This window comes from Acipenser ruthenus, chromosome 13 (assembly GCF_902713425.1).
Source record: "Acipenser ruthenus chromosome 13, fAciRut3.2 maternal haplotype, whole genome shotgun sequence".
NCBI classification, from domain to species: Eukaryota; Metazoa; Chordata; class Actinopteri; order Acipenseriformes; family Acipenseridae; genus Acipenser; species Acipenser ruthenus.
Window position 1 is genome coordinate 29,283,545 of NC_081201.1, and position 19,094 is coordinate 29,302,638.

Below are 19,094 nucleotides of genomic sequence, written 5' to 3' on the forward strand. Positions count from 1 at the left end.
TCAAGAGTATGCAAAAATAGATACAATATTCAAAGGATGATATATCTGGTGTGTCAGTTTATAACACTTCTGCACTTATTTATGCACAATACAATTGTATGTGCAAGTTAGGATAAAAAAAAAAACAATTAAGAAGTCTGTGCTTGTCTGATCCTGTGTCTTGTTAAAGACGGAAACAGAAAAGGTTCTGCTTGTTCAAAGTTGAGTTCTCCAACCTAATTACCCTCAGCCTCCAGACATATCAGATTAAAATCCTGAAAAAAACTTTGAATTGAGCCTTAACCACTTCTGAACCATTTAGTTCAAATAATTACAAGGAATTTAAACAATCCCATGCACTTTTCACATATACTGTAGCCTATATTTAATATTCTTAGCACGTCAATGTTATCTGTACTTTAGAAACTGAATCAATTACAAATCACTTTAAATAGTGTTTGGATTCCTGCAAATGGGTATGTTGTACGGTACTTGTTTGTCTTGTAATTGTTACTTAAATGGCAAACAACTGACAACCAACATAGAATACATGTATACATGTAGACCATAATGTTACCAACTACACCTATTTAGGCTATTATCGGGACTTTGATTACCTTACAGCAGGGGTCTTCAACCCTGGTCCTGGAGAGCCCCGATCCAGCAGGTTTCATCATAGGTGTCTTTACATCATCAATGGCTAAAGATCTGGAACACCTGTTAATCTTGACTAATTAAGCCAATAATTGGTTCATTTAAGTAACTGAGAGATTGGATGAAACGAAAACCAGCAGCCACGGTAGCTCTCCAGGACGAGGGTTGGAGACCCCTGCCTTACAGGAACTGACAGAGCTAGGTTCAATATATGAGTTACTACATGCTCTCTTGATCCTATTCCTACAAAACTATTAAAAGATGTTCTTGGTGTTATTAACCCTTAGCGTCCATTTATTCAGCTCCTGTCAGGCACATCAGGTCCTATTTCTTTTCACACACGCTGTTTATTTTACACGCACTGTTTAAAATTAATTTTATTCAAAGTAAAACAGGTTTAAAATGCACTGCATATCAACAGGACACTCAGTACTGCATCTCCAGCCCCGCCCCACCCCTTGTTCGCTGTATTTATCACATACCTCTTCATCTCCTGATCACTCGTTTTATACTCGTTTGAACTCCTCAATAATGCGATCCAAGTCATTATTTTATTACTATAATATCTCAAAAAGCTTGGCAAATCTATGTAATATTCTTTGAGCGCTGGGTGCAGAAGCAGCTATCTTGTTTGTTTATGTCCGTGTTAGGTCTGTGGTGCAGGGGCTGTGTGTATTGCTCAGGTCCACTCCCTTTTTTTTGGCTTCTCTCGGCTCCTGTCGGTCTCACTCTTTTTCCAGAGAAAAAACGACTAGAGACCTGTGCTTGTCGTCTTTCTGATGACCGGAAAGGGAAAATTATAATGTCGGTCCTGGTTCGACATAGGACCGCAAAGGGTTAAAAAATTTAAAAATTATACATGGTTCACTTTTCTCTAGTATAGTTCCCTCAGTACTTAAGCACACAATTTTGACCCTAAAGTTCTCAATAACTATAGGCTAATCTGTGAACGATGTGCTGATAAGCTCTCACTCAGGATTTCCATAAGTTTTAATTCTTCGAATCTAAGTGCTGCCTTTGATACTGTAGACCAGGGTTGGGCAATTCCGGTCCTGGTGAGCCGGTGTCCCTCCTGGCTTTTTTTCAGACTTTGCCCTAAATTACTTAATTGGACCAATTATTACCAATTATTGGTCTAATTAAATAATTTAGACCACAGTTGGAACAAAAAGAAATGTGGGATTACATGAGCTTGACCCTTGCAGTCACTCGTCAAAACTTAAAACTAGAAATTAAGAGTTTGGGGGTCATCTTTGATCCTGATCTATCATTTGAGACTCATATTAGGGAAGTCACTAAAGTATCTTTTTACCATTTGAGAAATATAGCCACACCAATTATTTTCATATCTGATGCCGAGAGACTAATGCATGCCTTTGTTTCATGTAGAATTGATTATTGTAATACACTTTTTTTTCTGGTGGCCCAAAAATGTGTGGTATCCCGCTTTCAGCTTGTTCAGAATACCGCCGCTGGAATTCTAACTAAAGAATTCTACTAAAACCAGGAAAAGTGAACATATTACCCCTGTTTTGACCTCTTTACACTGGCTCCCTGTGCAGTATAGAATTGATTTTAAGATTTTGCTGTTAATCTACAAGGCCCTGAATGGATTAGCACCTAGTTATTTTGCAGTTACTCACCCTATATCTTCCAAACCACACTCTGAAATCACAAGATGCGGGGCTGCTGTTATTCCTAGGGTCAACAAAAGCAACGCGGAAGGAAGGGCTTTTTCTTGTAGAGCTCCAAAATTATGGAATGCTCTGCCTTCGTTTGTCAGGGAAGCTCGGACCGATACAGTTTTCAAGTTAAGACTAAAAACGCACTTTTATAAAATGGCTTTCTTATCTTAGTAGGTTTTAATGTAACTTTAAAATTGCTGCTTTTGTATTATTATGTGTATACTGTTATTTAAATCTGTTATTTAAATGGCCTGACTGTGGCAGTTGTATGAGTGACATGCTGTACAAATGTATTGTGTTTTTTTTCTTCTGCTATGTACTGTGCAGTGCTTTGCGATACTTTCGTATAAAAAGCGCTATATAAATGCAATAAATAAATAAATAAATTATGTCCTTTTATACTAATAACAATTGACTCAAACATTTTAGATGGATACTTTCTTATTCGCTGCATTCAACATAATTTAAAACAGAAGTTTGAAGCAGGCATTAGGAAATTATGAGGAATTGGAAACTCTTTTTCGTGGCCTCTTTACACAGATGCCGCACGTGTGGTTACAGGAACCCCCTACCACAGGGCAAAGCTGTATGCCCTCTCCTGTCTCCACAGCCTCTATAAATGGTCATCTGTTGGCCTCTTTCAGACATTGCTGGATCCGGTTACAGGCTCAGGTCACCATGGGGTTGTTTCTCCCCTTCTTTCCAATTCACTTTCTCATTTTTTTGCTTAAATATTACCCCTCCGCTGAAGATTTACAAACCTCTTTGAAACATGAATACTAAAACAACTGTGAATTACCTAGAAAATGTGAACAACCTTCAGTTACTGAAAGTATATTTTTAAAGAGCCAAAATGCAATTACTATGCTTTCAACACAGCTTTGGAATTGATTCCAACACCAGTCCAATTTGGCCATCAAGTCCTAAGGATTCCACTAAAAATCAACTAAAATGATAGGCCCATGAAACTGTTGTAAAAAGAGAAATTAGTAAACCCATTACTGTTTACAAAATGGAAGCATCGCCGCACACCTGAATAGGAATGCTTTAACACAGGCTGAAGCATAACACTAATAGAAAGAAGTACATAATCAACAATACCTTTCAGGGTGTGGTCTATGTGTTTTATAGGAGACACCACACTGTATTGTATTTTCTTTTCATCCAAAATGAACAAGCTGTTTTCCGTGGTAGCTCAGGTTTGTCAGTATTGCGTCAGATGTAGTCATCTGACATTAATTTAAGAAGCTCCCTTGGGGTCATCCCTTCTGACAGAAAAAACTGAGCTGCGTGGAGGTAATACTGTCGAGGGAGAGGGAGGAGAATAGGTTGGAAAATTACAAGGATAAGTCTGTATCATGGCAATATTAAAAAACAGGCTTAATATGATATGAATCAGGTTAGTACTACAAGATATGATTTGAAATTAACAATGGTTTATAAAATAAAACAACTTCAAAAGCACCCCACAGTGTAGTCTTTTATTTATTAAGTGGCAGTTCAAGGATATTTACTCTTGAGACAGTTAATAGATTGGGGACTTGGGGATACTGTTTATTTTAAAGGATTACTTTTTTTTTAATAGAATGGAAAGTAAATGTTTTCTTAAGTGACTGGCTAACACACATTTTTGAAAATAAGAGGTTATTAAGTAGTTCATGTAAATTGAAACAAATTGCTTACGTGTAAACAAGCTAATTAAAAAAAAAAAACTAATTTTACCAACAGTACCATAATAGAAGACCTGCACAGATTAATAAATGTAATTCTTACAAAGCAAGCTAGTACCTCACTGGTAGTGGCAGTTTTCTGTGTGATAGATTACAGACTTCTAACCATGAACATAATAACATAACAAAAAAGTATCATTTATGTTGTGCCAATTAGACCACCAATGCACACATTCAGCAGGGCACGTTCTTTTTCAAGCAAAGCAAAATGGTTATCAAGAGAGATAAGAACAATTAACTTACTTTCCTCCCCTCTTGACAGACTGGAATATTCCAGTAATTAAAATGATTAAGGAAATATTGCAATCAGATCCAGCTGTTAGTTTTAATTAAAAAGATGCTCCTATAGAAACCCTGCATCTTGGATGGATTATAATTACCACACTATAACGGGGGAGGATAGAGGTTTAGGATTCAAATTACTGTAGCTGGATTGTGAAACTGTTTAAATTCTGCAGACACAGCACTTCTGTTTATAAATGTGAAACACTTTAATACACCTCTACATGTCTCAAACAGTTCTGTTGTCTGAAATATTTAGATTTTACAGCACAAAAAGAGAAAATGAAGTGCAAAAGAAACGCATTTTGTACATTTTTTTATTGAAATGATTTAAAAGTCTGAGACCTGTGTCGTGTGGATTTTTTGAGTTTTGGTTTCAATGAATAATCACAGTACATTTTTTTTTTTTTTTTTTAGAATTGGCTGTTACCACAGTGCTAAGCTTGAGTAGTAAAAGTCACTTTTAAAATACTGGATAGACCTTTCAATGTGAGATTGTCTATGCTGGAGGTGAAGTTTGATAGCTGGGATTTGACCCCGGCAGTAGTGACAAAACTTTGCTTCACCCACTGCTTTGTAAACATCCACAGAGTAGATAGTGTCAATGCTGTCTGTAGAATGACACTACCAGTACAGTACCCTTCACACAGGATGTGGTACTGGCTCAAGAAATATACTCTGTTTTTCAAGCACAAGTAATAGCAAGCATTATTAACAAGCCAATGCAGTCTGTTTGTTTTTCCCGAAGGGCAACCTTGCTGTGTTGCTTGATATAAGGTGGGACATTTTCCAAACCAATCAGACCAGTAAAAATGTGGTTTAGCCATTATCATTTTGGACCAAGCTGTTGACCGATAGCAGATTTTAGGCTCATACATGAACAGAATTCGGCCCTTGGATGAATCCTATTGAAACAAGAAAACCTGGTTTCACCTCACACACCTTGTACATATAAAATGAAACCCATGAAAATAATATGGACTGAGCTTGCTGTAGAAAGCCCAATCTGTGCTGCCCCCTAAAGGTTCTTCACGGGAACACATTAATCCATTCTGCAATGGAATGAGGGTAAGGTAAATTAAAACTGAAAGAACAGGGAATCAGTAGTAGATATAGAATATATGAAACTTTCCACACAACGTTTTTCTTTTCTTTGTCATGTTCAAAGTAAAATTATGATAGTAATTGACCGAAATGCTATGACATTTCTGATTTATATAAAACATGTTTTAAGTAATATTAATGCAGTTTTAAAGGAACACTTTGAAAAGGAAGGGAGGGCAGGGTTGTTTATCTGGAGCTGGGTTTCCATCCCCACAAGGCAGGAAGCAAGAAAATTGCAGCCTTTAGGGTTAGTTAGCAAAGTGAAGCAAAAGTGCTGTTAAATACAGTTCATGTGACAGACTGGACAGCAGTGTAGCAAAATGGCTTTTGCAAGCTGGTACAAAGACCAGTAGCTAGCACATCTATGAAGCCAGTAGGGGAACACAGACATTAAGAATGTTTTCTTTTTTCCTGTCAGAAATGGGTAAAAAGGACTTTCATAGCCAGTGTCACAGATCAACTTGAAAGAAAGCTCTGGTTGTCAAGTCCATGTCAGCATTGACAAACTAGCATTTGCTACAGTGCACTCTGCAGACTACTATGATTTAGCCAGCGGCCTGTATCCATGAAATTGTTCTTCATTCCCTGCAATAACATTGTTTCACTTTGTTTGTAACCTATGTCTTCCTTTCAGCATTGATGTTGTTCCTACTATGAAATATACAGGAAAATTGGAATTGTTAAAATGGGATAGGTCTTAAATTGTTACAAATGCAAGCAATAAGCGCCAATTGAATAAGGCTTTTTATTGTGAGTTGGACATAAGTAATGTACCTTGATTATTAATGTAGCTGGAATTAAAATATTTCAAAAACTGCATTCATGTTGCCTTACAGTATAGAGAATGCTTCTGGTTCATTAACTTATAATAAAGCACATTATTGAACTTATTGTTTTGAATGTACAGTATGTGATCCATTATGATTTCTTTTGTGTGTCTGTGTGTGTTTTAGCACTTACAAAATCCAGCAAATTTCCAGACGGCAGCCACGGAGCTCCTGGACTGGTGTGGTGATCCACGGGCATTCCAGCGACCTTTCGAGCAGAGTCTGATGGGCTGTTTGACGGTATGTCAACTCTGTCTGATGATAGCCTCCCTCTGCGATTATACAACTTGTCGGCTTGTCAGGGTCCAGTGACAGAGGTTAAAGAAACAGCCACGCTTCATGCATTGCATATCTCAAAGCCTGTCTTGTAGCCGCCTTTCTTCCAGATAAGATTGTACAGCATAATCTGTGGTAAAGGGCCATGACCGTGAACTTAAGAAAGGTCATCAAGGTCACAGGGAATCATTGGATAATAACACCTAATAACTAGTACCCCCCTGAGTCTGAAAGTGATGGACAGCCAATGCAGCTAATCATCTCTCATTCAATGTAAACGTAAATGCTTCTTTTATGACCTGCATTAAACAGTTTATTCCCTTTACCATATTATATAGTTCTGACTTAGATGTAATGAGCACTGATGGGATGAATGGCCTTCTCATTTATACATTTATTATGTTATTATATATGATAATAAATGTAGGTAAAAGTATTGATAAACTTTATAAAATAAGGGTATATAATATATAAGTGCGTCTCCGCAAAATTCCAAGAAAACCCTGTACAGCATACTGACGTTTGCCTCCACATAGGATAAAGCAAGCTCAAAAGTAAAAAAAACAAAACAAAACATGCACTCTATTTTACACACTTTGAACCTAAAGGCATTTGTTATCTTGCTTTAATTATTAACATGCTGTGTTCTAATTCAAAACCAATTGACCCTACCTACAAGAGTGGGAAGAGGAAATGGCTATAGATAGTCAAATCACCAACTCCACAGATGCAGATGAATCCATTCATATTTGCATTGTCATTTTACATGTATGTTCAGTCATCTACCACAAAGGCACTGTCATGCTGGTAGTAATGTTACAAATAGAACATGGTACTTGTATATTTGCTGGGCTAAAAACCTGAAGAAGTTGCCTATACAATTGTTAGAAATTGAGAAAATCAATCAAATGAATTTACATAATACACAAAATGTCACTGGAGCCACAAGGTTGTCTATTTCAATAGAATGTTTGTTATGTATTCATTTATTAGTGTAAAATATACTACTTTTAGTCTCTTAGAATCAAATCCAACAGGTATTAGAATTATATTATTCTAAACTGTCCAGTGACTGCCTTCAATGTAAGCAATACCACTTTAGAATCTGAGTAAAAGGACATGGATGTATTTCGTGGCCATGCATCAGTGAATGAAGTGTTATATAAAAGATTAAAGGCATCAGAAGATTTGATTTTGGCTGACAGAACTGGACATGTCTTATATATAATACCCTGGAGCAGTAACTCTTACTGTTTGGCTAGCAGTGTGGAACTAGATGACAACACAACATGATGGAACATTTACCACTTATTTTTCGAAAAGCAAACCCAGTTCACTGTTAGACAGCATGTTCTGAATTGAGTGATTTCATTAAAAGCTGTGCTTTCTAGAATTGTCTATGTATGATCAACCTTGCTTTTAAAGGGTCAGCTATTGCTGAATAAGTGAGGAACTCTCACAAACAATACACAGACTGCAGTCTGTTAGTTTGTTGCTCTTTATATAAAGAATATAATCAATTTATCCTTTTGACATATAAAAGTTTTTTCATTCAGTTTGCTTAGCTACAATATGAAGAAATGTTATACAGAATAACTAATCGGTGGAGTTTTGTAAACTGAAGCCACCTGAACATACTGGTAAAAATGAATTAATGATAAGGTCTGTTTAATCAACATTGGCAACGGGGATTTAGTGAAGGCACCCATAGGTATGTGTGTCTCCCTTACATTTTTAGTTGAAGTTTTAACTCAGTTATACTGAATCTGTTGTGCAGCTTCAGCTCCCAGCTGTTGACTTCCTGAGCTGACCCCAGTGTCTCAACACAGATGTTTCAGATCAGCAAGTCAAAGCTGAGCAACACTTGAAGTCCACAATGAGCTACAGCATGAGTGGGATAGTTAGAGTAATTAAAATACTACCTGTTAAGGAAATATGATGAATCAGTGAAATTAACAATGGATTATCTGAACACTCTTTCAACACTCTTTCAAGTTCCTTATCCCACTGAGAACATTTCTAGTTCAAACAGTTTTTAGCACTTGCCAGGTTGGAATTAAAGTGGAAAAGGATAGGGGAAGGAGCAATTGACAACTGCAGATTTAGTTTAATTAGGAAATGAATCAATGAAAAGATCAAAGGTAGAAATTAAGTTTAATTGTGTATTTATTTTTTTGTTTGTAGATAAGTTATTAATGTCCATGGGTTTTTTTCAATAAAAGGAATTTATTTTTTTTTCTATTGGTGAAATGTAAAGCAAGGTTTTTGTTTCAGCTGATGTGAAATTCAGGATGCAGTTACTTTTGCCATGCAGTTGTGCCATTTTCATCACTTCAGTCTGGAACAGCAGGTGTCTTTCTTAAATCAAGGGCTGACGGCCAATTTGTATCCTGCAGTGAAAATACCCAAAAGATTCCAGCTGTGCACTGTTAAACCTACTCTTTTCACTTTGTATGTGCTGGAAACATATGATTTGAAGTTAAGTAATTCTATTGACCAAGAGCGTCCCCTGCATTATAGCCATGGGGATCAGTTCTGCAGTTTCTGGCCCATTTGATTAGAACGTAGCTTTTGGTTCTTGGACTGTTGACCTATTCACTATAAAGTTTAGCCAACAGTTTTTGCTTCTGAAATAAATCATGTTAACACCTGCATTGTGTAGAGAAGTGAAACTCCATCTTAACATATATATCTTATTAATGACAAATATATTTAAATTCTGTTTTGTGAACATATATTTTCTTTAAAGAATAATTAATATGATAAAGTCTGGTTTTACAGATGGCTTTCTCATGTTGAAGACGTTTAAGTTGCTTGTACAGCCTAAGCTATTAATGTTTTTACCTTTGAACAAAGTAATGTTGTTTGTTTGTAGCATGAATTATTGTTATTACAAGTTGCAGTTTTATGTCTAAGTGAATTTAGATCATGTTTGCACTTCAAAAATAAGTTCCTCTCCAGGAAATGTAACAGACTAATAAAAAAATAACACATCATACCTGCTCCCTGTTTGCTTTGCTGATAAGCAGAATTGATGGATACCTATACAGGGGATAGTGCTGCAGACTTCTCAATCTCAAATTTGCATTGTCTGCTAAAGCAACTGTATACCGTTTTGACTTTTTTTTAAATTCTTATGACACAAGAAACATCAAATCTAAAGCTTTTACAAAAGGTTTTGAAAATAAAAAATGCTACATAGATTTTTACCTTTTAAAACGTGCCTGTTGTTTTGTTAAAATGTATTTCAATTGTCTGTAAATTGCATGTTCCTGACCCGTTACCCTTTTTTAAAAATTAATTTTGTGCACATCTTTTGGAGTTTGGGATTTAAATGAGCAGGTTGAGCAATGCAATGTTGATTGTCAAGAGGTTCATTTGGAGTCAGGAGTAGTTGAAAATGTTATCGGTAGGTATTATAGCACATCTTTTGGCTGCAGGTCAGGGTAGTTGTAATGTATTTATAATGTGAATGAGTTTGTTTAGATAAGCTTGTAATTATGTGTATGAGAAATTTAAATAGCTAGTATTCCCTATTTAAAGTCAAGAGAAGCACAGAATAGTAATGCGATATTCAAATACACTGTGCAAATATTGTGATTGTCTCAGTAAGTGATGGTTTTCATACACCATTCAGGGATCTCAAACCCAGTCCTCGGGACCCCACTGTCTTCTGCTTTTCTTTCCAAATGAGCATTCAGTTACTTAACTAAACACATAATTGAGGTTATAATTTGCTTAATTAGATTGTTTTAATTGTTTTCAGCTCCTAAACAGTTGAGGATTTCAAGTTAACTATAACATTCTATAATAACTTAAAATCTGCAACTTTTTAGGAGCTAAGAACAGTTAAAAAGGTATAATTAAGAACATTATTAGTTCAATTCATGGTTTAGTTAAGTAATTAAGAGCTCAGTTGGAAGGAAAACTAGAAGACACTGAGGTCCCGAGGATCAGGTTTGAGAAGCTCTGCACCATCTGATGGACAACATAGACCGCTCCTACAGAAGGATAATTCCCAGAATTCAGAAAACTACAGGATCTGACCTGTAGCTGAAGAGGAGCTGCTCCTTTTTAGTCCAGTGATAACATTCTTGGCTGGGTGAAACACATATAAAATTATTTATGTTAGCCACCTGTTTGAAAGGATATACACTATGAAAGTACAGTAGAGTAAGTCATTCTTGTGTGGAAGTGGAAGTGCTTGTGACAAACACCTTTTAAACTGCATTTGTACCTACAGTACCATACACTATATGGCCTTACTCTGTTTTAGACTACTGATAGAATGCATTAATAATGCCATGTCAAATAATGTTAGAGCAAATGGTATAACTTGCTTTCCTAAAATAATACATGAGAATAACATTGAGGCTTTCCTATAGCATCAAATGCCTTCAGTGTTTTTTTTTTTCCCTGGAGGAAACAACATTGTTCTAGGAAATCAGCTCTGTCTGTTACACGTTTCATAAATATTGATTTCTCCATCTGTTCTTTGTCCAGGTTGTCAGCAGAGTAGCTGCACAGCAAGGGTATGACTTGGATCTTGGATACAGACTTCTTGCTGTATGTGCAGCAAACAGGGACAAATTTACTCCAAAGTCAGCAGGTAGGAAGAAAAATTATTTTCTGTTTTACAATCAAAATGCAATTTAGGCTACTGATTTTAAGATGTTTTTCTGACAGGTGCTAGCTTTGCAGAATTATTTTAATGTGGCTATTTGTTTCACAAGAAGATGCACTTTAACCTCATTGTATCACTATTTAGAATACTGTCAATAATGTGGAGATACGTTCCTGTAGTTAAATCTGGTTGTGAACCCTATTGCAAAACTGTGTAACTTCAGAAATATTTGGCTTGCTTGAACAGTGTTACAGTAACAAGTAACAGTGTTACAGTAACAAGAGCTATGTTTCTGTCAAATTGTACCTGACTATACTAGTTTTATGTACATATTGTCTTCTGTAGTTAAGTGCAAAGATGGTAAACATGATTCTACACATTTAAATAATGTAGTGCATGCTGAGTTTATTATTATTATTATTATTATTATTATTATTATTATTATTATTATTATTATTATGTCAAGGGACGCCGTGTCCCAATGTATGTATTCATTTATTTTTTAACCTTTTTTAATTTATATATCAATATCACATAAAAAATAACAATTACAATATATATATATATATATATATATATATATATATATATATATATATATATATATATACATACATTCTTATGCAAGGTGTCTTTTGTGTGTTAAACGTGTGTCTGAATATTTCAAATGTATCAAGGTGTCATATGAAACACTGTGCAGTGATATTTAATGTCACTTTAGAACCAGTGGTCTACTTGAGCCTCTAAGGTTAGAACTTTCTGAATCTGGGATACACTTCACAATACAGGTACAATCGTATTAACTGGGAGAATAAGATAATATGCATTTCCATAATGTGCTTGTCCTTGTATTCAAATAACTTTGTGCTACTACATGAGGTGTATTGGGTGACTACAGTTCAGCTAGTTAATGTACCTGTGTTTTAAAGTGTATATTGACTCTGAAAGACTCTTTGGAAAGTTTGCTGACACTGTTAATAAGAACCCTGTATTGGATGTGAACAGGGAAGAACCTGGTGTTGCATCTTGAGAGATGGTGTTGCTTTCTTTTGATATTACACTTTACTGAATACAGCTTTAGCTATGTATCAAACTGAAAATATAGGTTTCAAAAACTTTAATTATTGTTTATTCTGTTACAATAGTATTTCAGAAAATGCCATGGGTAAAGTATTATCCATTTATAGGTATGGACAATAGAAATCCACAGAAAATTGTAATATACGGTGGTTGTACCATCGTATCAGAAATTATTGTACAGCTAAACATCATGCAACCCAAAATCTTTAGAAAGTTTGGGCAAAATCTGCAGAATAATTCTATAACAATTTCCTCTGAAATGTTCTTTTTTTCTTGTACATTTGTCAAAAAAACAATTCTATTCTTGCATCCATTTAAATTCATCATACAGTGTGCAAAACTGGATATGGTAGTTTGTTTTTGTTTTCTGTTACTTTAAATATATGTATGTTTAAAAAAATCTGCAGATGAGTCAGATGGCTTTGGGACCATCCCAGTTCCACAGCAAATCCACATTTCTGTTTTTCTATTGCCCCTATCTAATGCAGTAGATAGCCCTTTTAGCACTCTTTTTTTTTTCTCCTGCTCAGCAGGAATCGTACCTGTCTGAGAAGCTTAACTAATCTGTTCTCAACAGAGAGACCAAGGGAACTGCCAATTCAATAAAACAATTATTGGTTGTGCAGTCAGGATTTGTTTTCTAAGAGATACTACTGTGCAATCTTTTCGAGCTCCAATAAAATGTAATGTGATTTCGTTTGAGTCCAACAAGATATTGTTTCAGTTTAGTTCTTTATCTATTTGTTACGCCCTTGCATAATCATTGGCACCCTGTTTATGCCAAATGAATAACAGTGGTTTAGGTGCACATATCATAAGATATTAAAGTACAGATGTAATCATTGCACTGTTCTATCATTGAACTTGGATTCTTTCTACCTTTGTCACAAGGGCATTTGGGGCCAGACAGGGGGACGACAGAAGCAGAGCATACAGGGAGACTTGTCAGAAAGATGCCTCTTAAAACCACTTTAGAGGCCTGAGAGTTGTATTGAAAGTGCACCCAGTCTTTGCTGAGAAACTGCAGTGAGCACATCACATGATGGCCAGGATGGCGGCACTGGGTCGGAAATCTGATACGAGAGACAGCGACTTAGTGTCTGGGTTGCAGTAGGCCTGTTTGGAAGAGATTCAGACTCTACCAGCACACAGATCTGTACTGCAATGCATTCATTTCTAGAGTAGTAAGGAGAAATGAAACAGAATAATTTAATGATTCACACTCAAAGCCATTTGAAATATGTTGTCTGGAGAGGTAAAAGCTGGGTCCTCATAAAAGTCTGATTCTTTAAAACGTGGGTCAGCTGTAGATTACCTGTGACACATGGATCACTTTTTCATGTAATGCCTGGTTTTCTGTTTTATTGTTTTTATTGTTTTGTTGTTGTCATTTTCCAGGCTTTATTGTCACTTTGATTCGGGTAAAAGGACCAAAACTGTGTGTTCAGAAAAACTTGCTTCACCCCAAAAGTAGTGGGGTTTTAATGTTGTTGTTGTTGTTGATTTTTTTTTTTTTTTAACCATGTGCTCAAAACGTTTGCAGAAGTTACTTATCTAATGAGTCTCTTCAAAATTTACTGGATAAAGCCAATTTTCACCATCCCCCACTAGAACACGACTTTAAAACAGATGTATCTAGTTAGGATGTATGCTAAAATATATGCATGATAGGAGAATGGAGAAGGTTTGTGTTACATTTTATCAGGAAATTGGCAGAGCCTGCAACACCTGGAGGGGAAAACCACAATAGCCTGGGTTGCTTTGACAATATCCTCAGACTGGGGCCTTTTTCATTCTATTTATCAAGCTGAAAAATCCTTGAGCAAAAGTTTAATACTTAAATATTGTAGCAAATTGTACATTTTATAGAATGTACACCCCCTTTCTTTTGATTGAATGTGTAAATGAAGCCTCCCGGTGATACAAGCCAGTCATAGGCAGCAGCATTTTGTAATTATTGGCGCTCTTAAATAATAAATTGGGTTAACTCGGGTAAAACCCTAAAATCAGACGCCCTAATAATAAGGTGCCCAGATGTAGTCAAATTAACTTAACAATTATATTGTATATTACATTTCTGAATTCCTTATTGAAATTTCAACACTTTAAATTACCTGGGTCACATTAAACAAAGTAATTATCAATGTAACACAAGCATAACCTGTAATTTTCTCTTTTTTTGTGTAATCCAATTTATAGCAAACCACATTTTGTACTACAGTAATCCGTATCCGCGTATCCGCCCGCCCTAAACATTTGTCCGTCATGATCATGCTCTTCAGTACAGTGAGTGAGAGAGAACCAGTTCTGAGATGATATATCTCACATAAGTTTTCAGACACTATGTTGTATGTACTCTGTGCACTTGCTGGTACGGCTCGGGTTGCTTGAGTTGCTTTTACACGAGAGAAAGGTGAGCCGAGCTGAGAGACGTCACACATAATGAACATGCTGATTCGATTAAATTAAATGTCACAGACTGCAAAAATAGAACTAAGCATTCATTTAATAAAATATTTTTTTATCATGGAATTATTATTTTTTTTGATTGCGGAAATGTACTGAAAGTGCATGTGTGTGGGGGAGGGATGTTGAAATACAAAGGAAGCAAAGACGGGACCATATTACAGGTATACATAATTTAATTATGTCCTTATAAAATGAAACGACATATGGTGTAATGTTTCTATTTTATTTATTTATTTATTTATTTATTTATTTATTTTTGGATGCATCGGTCAATAGTGCCAGCCCTAAAATCTATACAGTGCTCCCTCATTATAAGGCTCTCGATTTATAATGCGCCTCGGATATAACGCTCCTACAGCAGGCCCCCCAATTCCCTATACTAGTGATTCATGCAATATTTCTACAGTAAATACAGTACTGGTGTTATTCAAACTGTAAACAACTTCTCAGTCTAACTTCCGTTTCAGCCTAACTTCCAATACAGTATCTGAACTGAAGAAAAGCTGCACTGGCACTTTATAACACAGACATCTTATTCAGCATTCGTTTTATAACTAAATAAATATTAGACCTATTACGTCTTTCCTAATGTATTTACTTCTTTGCTGCGAGAGGAGCTGCGGCTTTCTCCGGGAGATGAGCTGCTTCAGCCCCGCTGTGGCAGCCGAACCTGGGGCGAGCCCATTCTCTCTTCCCCTCTCCCAACCCGCTCTGCTTCTCGCACTTTGTTTGGTTGTCTGTCGCTTCGAACAGATATCCCGACCGCCGTTTAGCCAGGCTATTTATAGTTTAAAAACTGCTAATTAAAATGATCCACTAGTGGGAATGTTTTTTTTTTTTTTAGCGTTGATTACATGGTGCTTTTATGCATGGTTAATTAACGGAAAGTTACATTTTTGCTTCACTATATGTGCATTATAGAAAGGGAGTTATTTTATTTTGTATTTCAGTCAGATGTGTGTTGTTATGTGTCCCGCGGCGTAAAGGTAAGGAGTTAGGAAAACATTTACCGGTTGTGGTCCGGGGGGTTGTCACATTTTTCTTGTAATGACGCTTGAGCGTGATGACAAAATGCAGTAACCCTGCCCACAGCCTGCTTCGGCCCCGAACCAGATTCAGATATGTTGTGAAGCTGGAGTTTCACGGTACGGGTTGGCTCGGGTCAGGTATCTTGTTAGTGGAAAAGGGGTATAACTAAACCCTGTTCGCCTATGGGGCGTATCAACTTCAACCTCCGTCTTGATCTCCTGCCTGTCACTCAGCAGCGAATGCACACACCCACATGGCAGACGACTACCCTGTAACAAGGATTAATACTCTGTATCTTTCTAAACATGGGATTTGGGGGAGCTCCCTAATAAAAGCTGAATCTCAAAACAACAATTGTGTGAATAGAGTAATTGTTACAGCTGTGTATAATAGTATTTAAAACATGATTAATTTATTCGACTTTTTACATATCCGCCCTTACGTTGGTCACACTGCAGTCAGATACACAATGAATTACTGTATTAAGAAAAAAAATAAGTACTTGGCAGCACTTTTCAGTTTGTATTGCTATTTTACACTACTCCTGTTTGTAGCTGTCACTGTTTATAAATTACCACTAACGTGTAGTTCCAATACTTGTTTGGAGGGGTAGTGTATATTGATTAGAAGCTGGTGCATGCACAGTATGTCTATGAGAGAAACTAAAAAGTTTCTGTTCAGACCATTTGAAGTTAACTTGCTAAGTTTCTCTAATGCTACACCATTCAGATTAGCCTTTTCATTTATTACAACTAAATCAATGAATCTGTGCAGCAGTGTGGAGTAGTGGTTAGGGCTCTGGACTCCTGACCGGAGGGTCGTGGGTACCCTTGAGCAAGGTGCTTTACCTAGATTGTTCCAGTAAAAACCCAACTGTATAAATGAGCAATTGTATGTAAAAATAATGTGTCAAAAATAATGTAATTGTATGTAAAAATAATGTGATATCTTGTAACAATTGTAAGTCACCCTGGATAAGGGCGTCTGCTAAGAAATAAATAATAATAATAATAATAATAATAATAATAATAATAATAATAATAATAATAATAATAATAATAATAATAAAATTCAATTCAGTTGCTACTAGAGCAGTTTTGACTAAAGTCCCAGATATAAGGGATTAGACGACAGCCTCTTGCATCAACCCATTCCATTATTATGAGTATATTCTGGCAGATCTGGTCTCACAATCCCATGGTTTTAAATATGACCTGGCATGCATTTCAGTAAAGTTGATTTTGGCTATGCAACAGAAATGTGACGTGGTATTGGACAGTCATACATATGTGAAAAACAGGTTCCAGTGTTCTTTAAGATGTAATACATAATTACCATAAGAAAGTGGCTTGAGTTCAAATTGAAATACCTCGGTAAAAATACCAGCTCAGTTCTTGTGCTCTGCTTTTTTAACAAGGCAATTCTACTGTGATTTAAACCCGTACATTTTGTTAAAGAATAGTTTGTGTTGAAAATGCACAGCAAGTGAACCAGATTATCCACATTTTCTTTACACTCCAGATTGGATTGACATAAACGGTTTAAAATATTATTATTATTATTATTATTATTATTATTATTATTATTATTATTATTATTATTAATAATAATTTGCCACAATGAGCAGAATGGATTCAAGCATATTTGGATATGCCCCAAGGTTTTCAAACAGGCTGTTTTTTTTTTTATAAAATTATCCTGGGACTTGGACTGTGTTCTAGAAAGCTGGAATTTCCTGTGTTTTTAGAATAATAACTTTTTGGGGTGTAGCAAAGACTCAAGAATTACCAGAAAATACTGCCCCCTATCGTAATAATGACTAATAACAGTTCTTTATCTGACATTTTTATGTAAACAGATTCATTGATTTAGTTGTAATAAATGAAAAGGCTAATCTGAATGGTGTAGCATTAGAGAAACTTAGCATGTTAACTTCAAATGGTCTGAACAGAAACTTTTCCCCAACTCCACAATACTAAAGACACGTAAAAAAGATGTTACATATTAAAAACAGATGCATAATGAATACATGCTAAAATACAGACATGGAGTGTTTTGAAGCACATTTAGAATATTTAGGTGAAGTTTTCAGAATAGATAAGTTAAATTCAAATAAAGTTAGGGTATCCATTGTCAGGAAAATATGTGTTTAGCAGATTTACAATTTTTATTCAAAGCAGGGTATAAAAATGAAAGTATTTTTTAATTAAATAATTTCAGTAATATTGTAGTTTTGCATGTTTAACCATTCTCTTTAAAGTTACCACAACAAGTGTGTGACTAACTGACTGCAAAAAATATATAATGGAGTATTGTGCTAGACTGCCTATCAGTGAAGAGCTAACTAATACTCTACAGTAATCTACATCATGTTTTATTTCACTCCATAGTCATATTTGTAATGCTGAAAAACATGTGTAAACATACAGGTTGTGGACAAAAGAATGGAAAAACCAATGTAAAGTCACTTAATAGGGCGTTGGGCCACTATGGTACCCCGCTCTGTGGAGTTCTCGGTGGACCGTTTTTGATGAAACTGGCTGCTTGCGCCCCAGGTTGAAATTTGCAGTCAATTGATCTGCAGTTGCTCGCCTGTTTTGCCTTGCACTTCAAATTAATGCATAGATATCACAATCCTGGAGTATGCGCTTCCACCCACTGTTGCTCTTTGCTGGTGATGCCTTTCCCTCGGAGTTCCATGCCGACATCACCTTAGACACCATTGCTTATGAAACATCAGCAAGTTGAGCTGTCTTGATCACTGAAGCTCCTGCCAAATGCACCCCAACAATCACCCCTCTTTCAAAGTCACTGAGGTCTCCTCTTGCAACCATGCTAGCCATAATTATAGGCAACCAGGCCTGTCCAGCATTTTTATACATGGCAATAAGCATGCTGGGATGTTATTTGCTTAATTAACGCATGAGCCACACCTGTGTGGAAGCCCTTGCTTTCAATATACTTGGTGTCCCTCATTTACCCAAGTGTTTCCATTTTTTTTGTCCACTACCTGTATTCTTATTGGTGCACATGCACTGCTACAGCCTTCTAGTGTGATGCTCTGAAGGTACAAACAGAACATCTGTGGTTATTATAATCATAGTACTTCTGTTTTTGTAGGTGATTTGTTTATTTCTGACTGAAGAATGCATTTTACTCAAAAGTTGAATTCATTTTATGTTTGCTGCATGAAAATAAAAATCAGTGCAGGGATTCAAAGTGGGTCACTGCTGATAACATTAAACCCGACCGTCTGTAACATTAATGATCTAACATGGCTCAGGATTATTTGGATTTCTGAACCGGATCATCTTTGCATGGTATTAAGGGTGCAACATGTATTCCTTTTCTGTTG

At 36.0% G+C, this 19,094-nt stretch overlaps 1 protein-coding gene across 8 annotated transcripts in view; it reads left to right on the forward strand.

The window, feature by feature from the left end:
- The window catches only part of LOC117418266 (zinc finger MIZ domain-containing protein 1-like), a 156,447-nt gene that overhangs the window by 95,786 nt on the left and 41,567 nt on the right, over positions 1-19,094 (forward strand). For all 8 annotated transcript variants that reach the window (XM_058985028.1, XM_058985026.1, XM_058985025.1 and 5 more), the window contains 2 exons: positions 6,388-6,501; positions 11,041-11,146. In XM_058985028.1, coding sequence (XP_058841011.1) covers positions 6,388-6,501; positions 11,041-11,146 — 220 coding nt within the window. The remainder of the gene's footprint in view (positions 1-6,387; positions 6,502-11,040; positions 11,147-19,094) is intronic.